The 12,750-nt window shown below is 37.5% G+C and overlaps 1 protein-coding gene and 1 pseudogene across 10 annotated transcripts in view; both read right to left on the reverse strand.

Annotated features, from left to right (window-relative positions):
* Positions 1 to 288: 288 nt before the first annotated feature.
* The window catches only part of CD96 (CD96 molecule), a 96,711-nt gene continuing 84,249 nt past the window's right edge, over positions 289 to 12,750 (reverse strand). For 8 of the 10 annotated variants that reach the window (XM_072812390.1, XM_072812395.1, XM_072812394.1 and 5 more), the window contains 4 exons: positions 8,866 to 8,931; positions 8,003 to 8,092; positions 4,418 to 4,541; positions 289 to 2,495 (listed from right to left, as the gene is read on the reverse strand). In XM_072812390.1, the coding sequence (XP_072668491.1) occupies positions 2,387 to 2,495; positions 4,418 to 4,541; positions 8,003 to 8,092; positions 8,866 to 8,931 (389 nt within the window). In that variant the 3' untranslated portion in view covers positions 289 to 2,386. The remainder of the gene's footprint in view (positions 2,496 to 4,417; positions 4,542 to 8,002; positions 8,093 to 8,865; positions 8,932 to 12,750) is intronic. The other 2 variants (XM_072812398.1, XM_072812393.1) reach the window with 1 other exon arrangement.
* LOC140625115 (cytosolic 5'-nucleotidase 3A pseudogene) lies at positions 11,788 to 12,507 on the reverse strand (annotated as a pseudogene).

Raw genomic sequence — 12,750 nt, forward strand, 5'->3', positions numbered from 1 at the left:
TCCATCCCAATCTCAACATCCTGCATCTCTGCTACTTTTACCCTAATACCTCTACTTGTATTCATGTCTCCTAATGAAGCAGTGAAATAAAGCCATGAGGACCTGAACACAAGTTACTGGTGATTAAATTGTATTAAATAAAAATAATTACATGCGAAGCAACCAGTATATACTATATATATATATATATATATATATATATATATATATATAGTATATAGTATACTAGTATAATATAATTAGTCAGTCTTATTTACTTCTTTAGAATTAATGAGGAATTGAGGATAATTAAGGCAGGCAAACATTAGTTTATTTTTCCATTCATTGGGCTGTATTAGTTATCTATTACCATGTAACATATTATACCTAAAGACAGTGGTGTTAAATAATAAGTATTTATTATCTCATACAGTGTCTGTGGGTCAAGAAATTCAGGAGAGATGAGCTGAGTGGTCTGGCTCTCATGAGGTCCCACTCAAAAGATCAACTGTGTTGCTGTTAACTGTGGACTTAAGTGGGGGCTGGAGGACATGCTTGTAAGATGGCTCATTCATATGGTTGGCTAGTTGATAATTGCTGTTAGCAGGAGGCTTCAGTTCCTTGACAGGTAGACCTCTCAATAGGGCTACTTGCATGTCTTCACATAATGGCAACCAGCTACTTCCAGAGAGAGTGATCAAAGAGAGATCAAGGCAGGAGCTACAATGTGTTTTACGACCTAGTCTTGGAAGTCACTTCTGCATATCTTCTTGGTTATACTGCGCCTGGAACTGGTACTTACTTACAAGATTGTGCAAGTGCATGGCCCTGAATTTGAATATCTCCTTAAATTTTACACCCTAAGTATCTTGCTTGCCTTACCCTAGTCCTGGTCAGCTATACAAGTCAGTTGCATTCAGTATCAGAGAGGACTATATGAGTAGAAATAATCATAAAGGACACATTGGGGGCTGGTCACCATAAGAAATATGTACTTAACCAAGATTCTGATTAATGAGGAGGGACTTCCACTGATTCAGCAGTTCTCAACTTTGGCTGAACTCTCTAGTCACCTGGAAGTGTTGATGCCTGGGCCTCATTCCACCAGGATTCTGATTTAATTATTCTGGGGTGGGACAGCCATGGTGTTCAGAAAAACTCAAAAACCTCTCCAGGTTATTCTCACATGCAGTCAGGGATAAGTACACTGCAAATGAACTAATTGTTCCTTTTGAGACTAAAGTCTATGTAGCATTTGCCTATCATATCTACAGCAACATATGCTGCTCCTTCCTAGGGCAGTGGTGTTTGGGTGGTTTAGAGGGATGAGGAGCATCAGTAATTTATTCACTCAGGAACTCTGGTTGAATACAGAACAGGTCTGGCTAACTAGGTTTCTTCTCCATTTACCTATACATTCTGTTTGAACTATTTTATAAAAGATTGGTAGGAGCAGGATTAATTCATCAATGCTAGTCTGATTTGAGCCTGTACGTATTTCAAGATAGATAAAAACATGAGAGTCCCCGGATAAAAAGAGAGTAATAGGAATTACAAGAGTTGGATTGGGATTAGGGTGCCTGTTTATTCATGTAACAACTTGGTAGTAATTTGATGTACCCATGCATATGCACTCACAAATGCACACACACCCAGAGGTAAAGCTGAGGATAAGACCACTCTTAGCTCATATCATTTTAGAGGCCACTGAAGTGTTACCTATGTCTACTAGGCTACTTGGTTGTTGGCTAGTTTTCCCTTTGATCCATCCTCATCCCATGGGGCAGGATGCTGGGTGGAACACGGTGGGAAAAAAAAGAGGATTGGGATTGGTGTTCCTCTGCAAGGTATTCGTATTCGGTTTTCCCTCCAGCGAAAATTAGCAAAATATTTTCAGTACACAGACTACTTGCACTTATTTGGAACACTTGATAGAGCCTTTACATTTTCTTCTTTTTGTAATTTTCCTAGGGAATGCAACAAACCTCAGAGATGATCATACTTTTGGCAAATAGTTTAGAATGTTGGCAGATGCCCAAATAGAAGAGGATTTGGCTTGGACATATGCTTGAAACCACTGTCGTCACCTCAGTCAGAGAACTAAAATGAAAAATAAAAACACTGCAAGTACTTTTTAATAACAGCAGTCTAATTTGCACTTCTTACATAAGCAAGAAAATTCCTACAGATCGCATTGGGTATGTGCATGACATTGCCTCTCATTCTTGCTCAGTTTCAGGCATGTGCAGATGAAACAAGCTGAGTTGCTGGGAAACAGGTCATTCTCTTCTGACATCCATTGCAGCTGCAGTACAGGCTCGGCTAGAGGGCAATTATATTAACAAAGCACAATATCCACCTTCTCACAGGATTCTAGCAGAGTTCTAGTCAGCAAAGTCTCGAGAGACTAGAGTGTCTCCAACTCATGACAAGGCAAATCACTTCCAATGGACTCTTGAATGCAAGTGTACTTGACGGGAGGTGGGGGTGGCTTGAAAGGCGGGGGTCTTTCCATGCTAGGAACAAAACATCACTCTTTCAATGCTAAGAATGTGAAGCAATGATTCAAGGAAATAGGAAAGTAGGGAACAGAGAAAGAGACATGCCCACCAGTCCCCTCAGAATTTTTCCTTCTGCTCATTAGCCATGTTATGATAATATCATTAATTAATATTTTTATGGTATTTTATAGATTGCAAAGCATTTTTATCATAACATTATTTAATTTGTATCTAGGGATGGGATTCACCATTCTACAGATAATACTGAGGCTCAAGGTCTTCAGCAACTCTGGTCTTTTAACCAGAACCCATACTCTCCATAGCAACTGCCTCCTAATAGAAGTGTTTCTCTTATGTGGGTTAACACACTCCCCCAGAGACAAAATTTTTAAATTCTGGGACTGAAGAGTGAATCTTTTCAAATAATCTCTTTGCCAACCTTACCCCCAGCCTTCACCCACACATTCACTGTATACTGTGAGGATAGGGTTGAGGTGGGGAAGAAAAGCTCTTCTGAATCCTTGAATTGGTTGGTACTGGAAGGTTAATGCCGGAATCCCTTACATTTGAATCAGTGAACATTCTTACAGTACTGTTCTATGTTAGCACAACACATCTCTTTGTCTGAAGTGCATCAGATATATACGTAAGTTTGGGATTTAGCTGTACAAATGCTCCAGATCTGTTGATATCAAGCCATGGAAATTCATCTGTGAGCAGATTTCTATCCCTGACTCAAACACCTCTACCCTTTGTTGGTAAATCCATAACACCTTAATTTCTCCAGAAAGATGGACATGATCAGGGACATGGACATGGACATGGAGAAAGACACACACATACATACACACACACACACACACAGAGAGAGAGAGAGGGAGAGAGAGAGAGAGATTCTCATCTCTATATAACACAAACATTTGAATAGAGTGATAAAAAATCAATTCAAAATTTCAGATTTCCATTTTCTCATTTTAATAAAAATATCTAATGCTTATTACCTGTTTTTCTGATGCTTTGATGCCAACAATATATTTCAAAAGTTAGATAGAATTCTGAGAAATTTGTACTTCTGTATTTTCAGGGAAATTATGAAGTCCTCAAGGTCATATGGTAGCCAAAGTATAGTCCTTGGACAAGAGCCCAGGATTTCTGACTACTGCTTTAGTGTTTTTTTTTTTTTCACCATGAAATACTCCCTTCACATGGTTATAGAGTCTTTGAGGTTACTTTTAGTAGAAGGTACTGTACAGTGGTCACTGGCATCTTAGATGGTAGCAGTAAGAGAAGTGGAAGAGGAATCTGTGTGTTGTAGGGATCTCCTCTGATCATGGTCTAATCTGGATCCAAAATAGCCAAGTCAGAAAAATGAAGCTTAATCTTACATGCCATTTCAGATTGTGGAGTGGAGGGAAAAGATTTTTGGAAAATATTTTAATAAGACAAAAGAGGGGTAACCCACAGTTTATTTTCTTCTGTCCTTAGGGAAAAAGGAAAAGGATGGTAAAAGCCCATTCTGCTGAAAAGCAGCTGGAGTTTCTTAAAATTACCTTTCTCACTCAATTTCACACTTGAGCATCTGAGCCCAGCTGGGCCCAGGCAGTTCAGAGATGCATGAAAATGAAAAAATAATGAAGATTAAAAGAAAAATCAGTTTTAGTGTTTGAGGTGAGGCAAGGCTCAGTTCTCATTTCATGCCCACTGACTTCTTCCAGACTGTCACAGACTGAATAGATCGAGGGGGACACTGAGTCAGTTGTGCAACTCATCCCAGCTGGATGATCCTGGGCAAGCTGGGGAGTTTCTCTGAGCTTCTCTGGGCCTCATTTCCACAGTTCCGTGTGAGAGGAACTTCATATAGGAGTGATATTTAAAGTGCTGAGTGCATATTTTGTACTGAAAAAGTATCCCTGTTCCTGCAGATTCAGTATACTCACATTTCCTTCTGATATTGACACCATTTTCTCACTCCAAGACCAAACAATGCTACGCAGAAAGAGAGTAGAGCTGCTACGATCACCGGCCAGGACATTCCATCTTTAGGTCTATTAACCGAAATACCTGCAAAGGGCATAAAGAGAGACAAACATTAATGCCAAACTTTGGTAATTAGAAAGCAGGATGAATTGAACTGTCTCTTCTACCTGTTTTCTCCAACAGCCATCACTGACCACAATCATGCTCTGCGATCATATCTATGCCTTGTTCTTACTTCTGTTTTTGTGGGTCTGCAGTTAACTTTTTTGGTGAATGTCTTCCTTCTTAGAATTTTCCAGAACTAATCTTTTTTTTTTTCTTTTCTTTTTCCCAAGGCCCTGGATAATTTCTGTCACATAATGGCCAATGAAATGTCATTTGTAAGAATGAATAAATAAAAGGGATAAGCTTAAATCTGTATAACAAATTTACTCCAGTAAAGGAAACTTTATATGTGAAATAATGGCCTAGCTTTGTCTTCTCTTATTCTTTAAGGAATCATCAAATGCTTTATGGGATATTAGTGTATTAGGAAGAGGAAGAAAGAGTAAAAAGCATTTTAACATTTTAATGTTCCGATGCCCTAAAAATCCAAAACTGAGAAGGCTTGGCTATTATCTATAGATTTGTAGTGCTCAAAACACCATCATCCAAGACTTTTAATTTAGATGTCACTCAAGGAATGATATCCAAAATAGAGATTTTTTTAAAGATTTTATTTATTTATTCATGAGACACACACAGAGTCAGAGACACAGGCAGAGAGAGAAGCAGGCTCCATGCAGGGACCGACGTGGGACTCGACCCCAGGTCTCCAGGATCAGGCCCTGGGCTGAAGGCAGCGCTAAACTGGAACCACCTTGGCTGCCCAAAAAAATAGGGATTTTTTAAATCCTTTCTACCACCTTCCTTCTTTTTTCTTTCTTTCTCCTATATGTATCCACAATAGAAAGAGAAGTAACAAAAGGGATAAAAGTGAAACCAGTTAGTTTTGCTCTTTCTATGGTCTGCAAAGGGAGGGAGTCAAAAGTAGAGGGCTGGCAGAAATTACATTGGTGGTTGATACATGCACTGATTTTTCTTAGCCTTTCTGATTATATCCACACTCAATTCATTACATTTTTAGCATTTGTACACCGAGTCAAATTGTGTGAATCAAAGACTTACAGATATTGTTGATTTTAGACCGAAGGCAATGTAAATATCATATTCTGGACTGTTTTACTTCTAATATGAAGGAAGAATGAAGAAAATAGACTCTCTTAAGAAATAAGGTTGTCTGATTCTACTGTATAGAATAAAAGGAAATGTTTATAAGTCCATAGTTACTTAATATTTTCATTTTTAAAAAGCATTTTACAACCATGTTCAAACAGCACAGAAATATAAAACTGTAATGAAAAAGGAAGTGTCCTTATGATTTTGGATGCCAGTTATGCATATTAGAGGCAATAAATTTTGATAATTATGTATCACACTGAAAATTTTATATGCATATATAAACATACTTATGTATCATGAATATATGTCTCTCTTCTTAGAAATGAGGGCATACTATACATACTGTTCTGTCCCTGCCTTCTTTCTTCTTAAAAAAAAAAGTGCTCTTGGAATACTTCCACAGGCAGTGCATAGAGATTTACCTTATTTGATTAAAAGAGTGGATAGCTCCCAAATGTATAGATGTATCATGGCTTATTTAATTGGTTTCTTAATGTTTGAGGGTTAAATTGTTTCTAGGCTATTGTTATTTCTAACAACACCCCAGTGAAATTCCATACATTATGGATAGATCTTTTTTTTTCTTAAAGATTTTATCTATCTATCTATCTATCTATCTATCATCTATCTATCTATCTACTTATTTACTTATTTATTTGACAGAAAACCAAAAGAGAGGACACAAGCACGCAAAGCAGCAGGCAGAGGGAGAAGGAGAAGCAGGCTCCCCACTGAGCAGATAGCCTGACAAGGGGCTCGATCCCAGGACCATGGCCTGAGTCAAAGGCAGACACTTAACTAAGCCACCCAGGCTTAGTGGATGGATCCACCCAGGCGCCCCATGGATAGCTCTTGAGATTATGTAGACCATTTTGACAAAAAGTCCATTTTGTATCAGAATTACCCGGATTGATTTTCTTTCATTGTTTCAACTAGATTGTCAACTGATTGTAGGTGGAGATTAGGTTTTTAATTTCTTTCATTGCCTCATATTTATTATAGTGCTTTTTATGAAGCTAAGCCTCAAAATATATAGGCAAAGAAACCTTAGATTCAAAATATTAGTTACCAAATCTTTTCTATGTTTTACCTAGTTTGGACTGTGGCAATATGATGTTGTCATGTTTACAACACACATCTAGAGAGTTGGAGTCTTCCTGATGCTCACCCAACCTCAGCCCAGCATATGCTGAGGGTACTCTGGAAGCCCATGTACTCCTATAAGACCTACCCATACGCTATGTTGTATGTGCAGTTAACTAGTTCACACTAGTTTATTGTAGTAGTGGAACTGTTAAAGACTAGAGTATTATGATCATAAAAGAAACAATCTTAGAAATAGTCAACCCAAGACTATACAAGGTTCTGTTTTAGTCAAGTCAAAATTTACTAGGCTCTACACTGGTAACATGGAGGGATATAACATTTTACTCCTACAGTTTCAGAGAAATAAAAGAACAAAAGATTTTAAATAGGTCTTAAACCAATGCTTAAATATTTTCTCCCAACCAAATACAGAAAACGAGACCATTGACTTTAGAAATGTCTCAGTGGAGAAGCAAAGCTTCAATCTTGCTCCATGTTTGAATTTGAACTAGGCAGTTTTTTAAAGCATCAAAATCTGAAAGACATTGGTAGGACTTCAGTTTGCAGTTCTATTGCCACATTGTATGCAGGATAATGCTCCAGTGATCTGAGGACTGGATGACTTTCTTTACAGAATAAGGTAAATACTCAAGTGGAGTGTTCACCAGTCAAGTGAACACCTCTTGAAGTGAAAGAGTTGATTATGCCTCTGAACTTACAATCAAGACCTGGGCTGGGAGGGTCTTGACCTCTTATGATATAAAACAAGAAACTATATTCAGTAGTGACAAAATTTTATTAATTATAGAAATACTCTTTGTTCTAACAATCTTTCTTGTCTCAAGATATATTTTCATAGGATAAAATGTTTCTCACTACTTTTCACCTGGCTAATCTTTATTCATTTTTCAGATTTTCATTTAAATATATCTTCAGAGGTTCCTTTCCTTAATATCAGATCCTTTGTTACACTCTGACAAACCTTATACTATATCACAGTATCTGTCACAAATAAATTTAATTATATGACTATTTACTTAATATTTATCATCTTCAATAGAGTATAATATTCAGAAGGCCAGTGTTTTCAAGGTCTCTCCTGTATATAAGACAAGAAAGATCTACTTCTTTCACAGTGTATACCCAACAACTGGTACAGTGTTTGGCAAATGGTAGGTACTCAACAAATATTCATTGAGTGAGAAAACACAGTATTTAGAAAAAAGTAAATGACTCACCAGTAATATGGGTGTGAATATTTTTTGTAGATCCATTGGCAGTTGTGGGAACTTCTGAAAATGTTCTGGCTGTGCTGGTGAAGACATCACCTAGGAATGCACAGGGGATATTTGAACTAATCCTAATAGCCATCTCAACCCAATTGAGGGGTGTAAAATATTATTGTATTTCACTTGCCATTAGGAAGAGCTCATTTTTAATGGCCTAAATGCTCCTACAGTACTATGTATAAGGTTTAGTAAGAACCAATCTACAGCTAGGCTAGGACCTTAGAACCTAACAACCGCCAAAAGAGTGAAACTCTCTATTGGTTTAAAGAAGAAAAAAGAAGCTGTATAGCACACAGAACAAAATAATATCTGCTAAAGAATCTCCATGAGAAATTTAAGTAGTTATAGGAAAATGTCTTATGTTGGAACCATAGAAAAATGGAACCTATCTCTATTCTCCCAGGGTACCAGAGATCCAGTCAATCAAAATACCGATTCTCCTACTGTGATGTATTGGATAAGGTCAATAAAACTTCCATCTTAGCAGACAAATCCGTGTTGACAAATCATCTCATTTTATAACAGAAAACTGAAATTTTAAATGCATTGTAATGTATTTAATTATCCAAGATATGCTATTTTATAGATTTCATTTTGAAATAAAATAGAGAAAAAAAATCTAAGACTTGGTCTCTGACTATCTTCTTTGAAGACCATGGCTGGGAAAAATTTTGGTTCTATTCATTGTCATTTTCATCATCAAGGTACACTTTTCAATATCTATCTGAGTTTCGAACCAGTTCTTGTTTTTCCACCTCTGCCCAAATAAAGCAGACTACTATCTTTCTTTTCTGTATTTCCCAAGTACTCACCATGAATTGTTGAGCTTGCCCCTGAGGAGGATGAACTATATGTTTCGTTGGGCATCCATGAAGCTGCTAAAGGAAGAAGATATTGGAAGAGTCAACCTGTATAAGAATAGTTATGTTATTTTATTTATTTTTAAATATTTCATTTATTTATTTGAGAGAAAGGGAGAGAGAGAGAGCAAGCTCAGGGAGAAGCAGACTCCTGGTAGAAGGGAGAGGGAGAAGCAGACTCCTGCTTGAGCAGGGAGCCTGATGTGGGGCTTGATCTCAGGACCCCAGGATCATGGCCTGAGCCAAAGGCAGATGCTTAACCAACTGGGCCACCCAGGGACCCAAGACTAGTTATTTTATTATCTCTTCTTGACCTAATAATTTACAGTAAAATAATAAAATTAAAAAAAAGATTATTAATGAATATGTAAAGTGAAATTACTTAACTATTCTGCAGCACACATTAGAATGTCCCAAAATAAAGTGGGAATTGAGTGAAAACTTGTGATCCTGATGTCTCCAATAGGGAAGGTTTTGATTATGGCCACTTAGAAGCAGGAGGAAGGAATGGATGCACAACATTAGGAGAGGTTTCTCCAGTCACAGAGAGTGTGTTGTAACTGTTCTGGTGTCCACCCAATACATAGGAGACATAACCAGGTGTGTTATGGTGGCCTTTAATCAAGCAAAGGTGCCAACAGGACTTTGAAGACCTTGGTAGAACATGTACGAAGGAACAAAATAGTTTGTACATGTGGATAGGCCGATATTCTTGTTTGGCTATGAAAACTGAATGATGTCAACAGTGAATTATCAGGCCTCTTGGGTCATAGGCCTTGCTAGCTTCTGTGTTGAGTCATCTTGATGGATTCAGAAGCAAACATTCCCTTTGAGTGGGACAGTACCTATGTTTTTTGAAGTAGATCTATCAACTCATTTTGTTTAGTTCCCCATCTCTGGCAAGAAAGGTCTACTTCTTGGCAGGCTCTGCATTTCTGTATGTGATAACAGGCCTATAATGCAGTATAAAGTAAAATAGCTATAGTTACAAGGAGTTGCAATCAGTAGAAAAACATTATGCTCATTTATTTAAAACATTAGCATGTAGGGATCTCTGAGTGGCTCAGCGAGTTTGGCACCTGCTTTCGGCCCAGGGCATGATCCTGGAGTCCTGGGATCGAGTCCCACATCGGGCTCCCTGCATGGAGCCTGCTTCTGTCTCTGCCTCTCTTGCTCTCTGTGTCTCTCGTAAATAAGTAAATAAAATCTTAAAAAAAAAAAAATTAGCATGTATGCTTTTCTATGTTAAGTGCTTTCCTGTGTGTCAAGACCAAAACAAAAAAAGCAAAGCAAACCAAAACAAACATTAAGAAAAAACCAACAACCCTTAGTCCTCCTCTTTCTTGGTTTCCACTAGATGACAATGGAAGTTGCAGCTGCAGACAAAGGTATGTGATCAGGCCCTTCAGGAGAGGTGCAACTCAGTGCTTTCCGGGATTGCTCACAATACAGTCTGTCATAGCTAGTTGACTTGAGGTCACCGCAGAGGTAAGGGGGGTTTTGTACACAGCTATTTTGGGTCTGACTAGGTCAGGGAGATGTTCTTATCTTCAGTATAGTTATCTGACCCTGCACGTGTGATCCTGACTTTTTGTTGTTGTTGCTGTTCTAGAATAGAATACCAAGGTCAGAGACACTTGGGTGGCTCAGTGGTTGAGCATCTGCCTTCAGCTCAGGGTGTGATCCCGGGATCTGGAATCGAGTCCCAAATCAGGCTCCCTGTGAGAAGCCTGCTTCTCCCTCTATGTCTCTGCCTCTCTCTCTCTCTCTCTGTCTCTCATGAATAAATAAATAAATCTTTTTTTTTTTTTGAAGAATACTAAGGTCAATAGATGATCATGGACTGAGCCTTTTTCAAAAGACCATTTTGAAAGGCTAAGCCATTTAAGGTAGGGATTTGAGTAACAAAGAACAATAACTAATTAAAAAGAAATTAGAACTAGGCCTGGATTTAAGTAAAATTATGATGAAGGCAATTTGTTTTGGATAAGCTTACAAGATTTTTTGCCCAATATGGTGCCTCTTTTACTTCTTTTTAGGGATTGATGCCTTTTTTTTTTTTAATCTTTTCAAAGTCTGTTTGCAAGAAAGGATGTGATTAATTTATGCTAAGATATAAATACTTGAACAAGTGCTAACCCTTTGAGGGAAGTGAGTATTAGATTTTTTTCCATTTCATGTTTATCAATAGCAAGTAAATACAGAACATTTTTAAAAGGTTTTATTTTTAAATAGTCTCTACACCCAATGTAGGGCAAGATCAAGCGTTGCATCTTGTACTGACTGAGCCTGCTAGACACCCCAACATAGAACATTTTGTAATGGTCAGTTACATATGGGTACCAACAGTTTTTTCACCAAATGAGGAATGCCAACTTTTTCTGGTCAATATTAATTTTCCCCAGGCAGAATAACCAAGCACAGCACAATTTCAAGAGTTGGTGATGCCATTAGCAGCACGATCCATCCAAATTACAAAAATGGTGGTATTTAAAATTACTTGACCAGTTTTTAAATCTTCCCTTTTAGACTTCTAGGAATTCTCCAAGTGTAGAAAGACTCCTCAAAAAACGTGTGACAAAATTAAACTACAGAACCCACTGTGGAAAAGCAGAGTTATTTTTCTAATTTTGGCTTTAAGATTTGTTTTTAATCTGTTAAAAAATATGGTGGGGAGTGTGTTGAGAGAGGTGAAGAAAAAGGAGACTCCAGTTGATGAGTTCAATATGTCTGAAAATACTTAGGTAATGTAAAGAAAAAAACTTCAAGAGAAAGAATGTATTTTACATAAGATTCTTTCAGCAAGATGAAGAGATGAACAATTCTTGTATCAATTACTCCCATAGGAAAGAGGTCTTCCTGAAGAATACTTATTTATAGAACCCTAAGTAAGATAGAGTTGGCTACTTCTGAAGATTCATATTTCACTAACATAATATATTTTTTAAAGCTCATCCTGTTTTATCATTTAGATATCCAATATTTGGGATGTGCTCCACATTGGTCACTCCATCTGCCAATCTTAAGTCTCCTTGAGAGTCTCTCAGCAGAATTATGTTTCTATGTCTTTTAATTAATTTAAATATTCTGTGTTCTTCAAACCACCATTATGTTTGCTAAATACATGAGTTAACTCTCCTTTAAGTCTTTTGAGACTCCATCTTCATCAAAATCCATGAATAAACATACTTTGACATTTGGCTGATAAACCCCAGCTTGATGGATAACCTTGAATACATCACCATTATCAGCCGAAAATATGAACCCAAATAGGTGCTTTAGCATGCCTTTCTACCACAAAGGGATACTTTCATTTTATGGTTAAAAACAATCAATTTTGACAACATAGTATTTTTCCTTAGTTGCAAAAACTATCTTGTCATTCATTTGTAACCAGTTTACAGTGATCAATAATATTATAACATGTTGGGCATCTTTCTCCTTTGTGGGAAAATCTATTTAGTGTCATAGCAAAGTCCATGGTTATCTGCAGTTTGATAGCTCCTTTTTTGATAAAGCTACAGATAATTTCTGTTATTCTTACAGGGTATTGGTGCAAGGTGAACTTCTCTGGAATTTGGGCATCATTTCTACATGTACATTTACCAAGACGTATCTCAGTTATCCAATTTTCCTTAAGACATTTTGAGTTCTTCTGTCCTTGATTCTATCCTGGAACAATGGCATGGGTGGCAAGCAATATCCAGAAATGTAGGACTTGGATACTGGAAATCTCAGTGATCTTGATTTTCTACCCCATCCTCCACTTCAGGGTGAAAATGTACTGGGCCAGCACCACTCCCTACACTCTCTACACCAGGATGCACAGGCTGGCAC

The sequence above is a fragment of the Canis lupus genome, chromosome 35 (assembly GCF_048164855.1).
Source record: "Canis lupus baileyi chromosome 35, mCanLup2.hap1, whole genome shotgun sequence".
Taxonomy (NCBI): domain Eukaryota; kingdom Metazoa; phylum Chordata; class Mammalia; order Carnivora; family Canidae; genus Canis; species Canis lupus.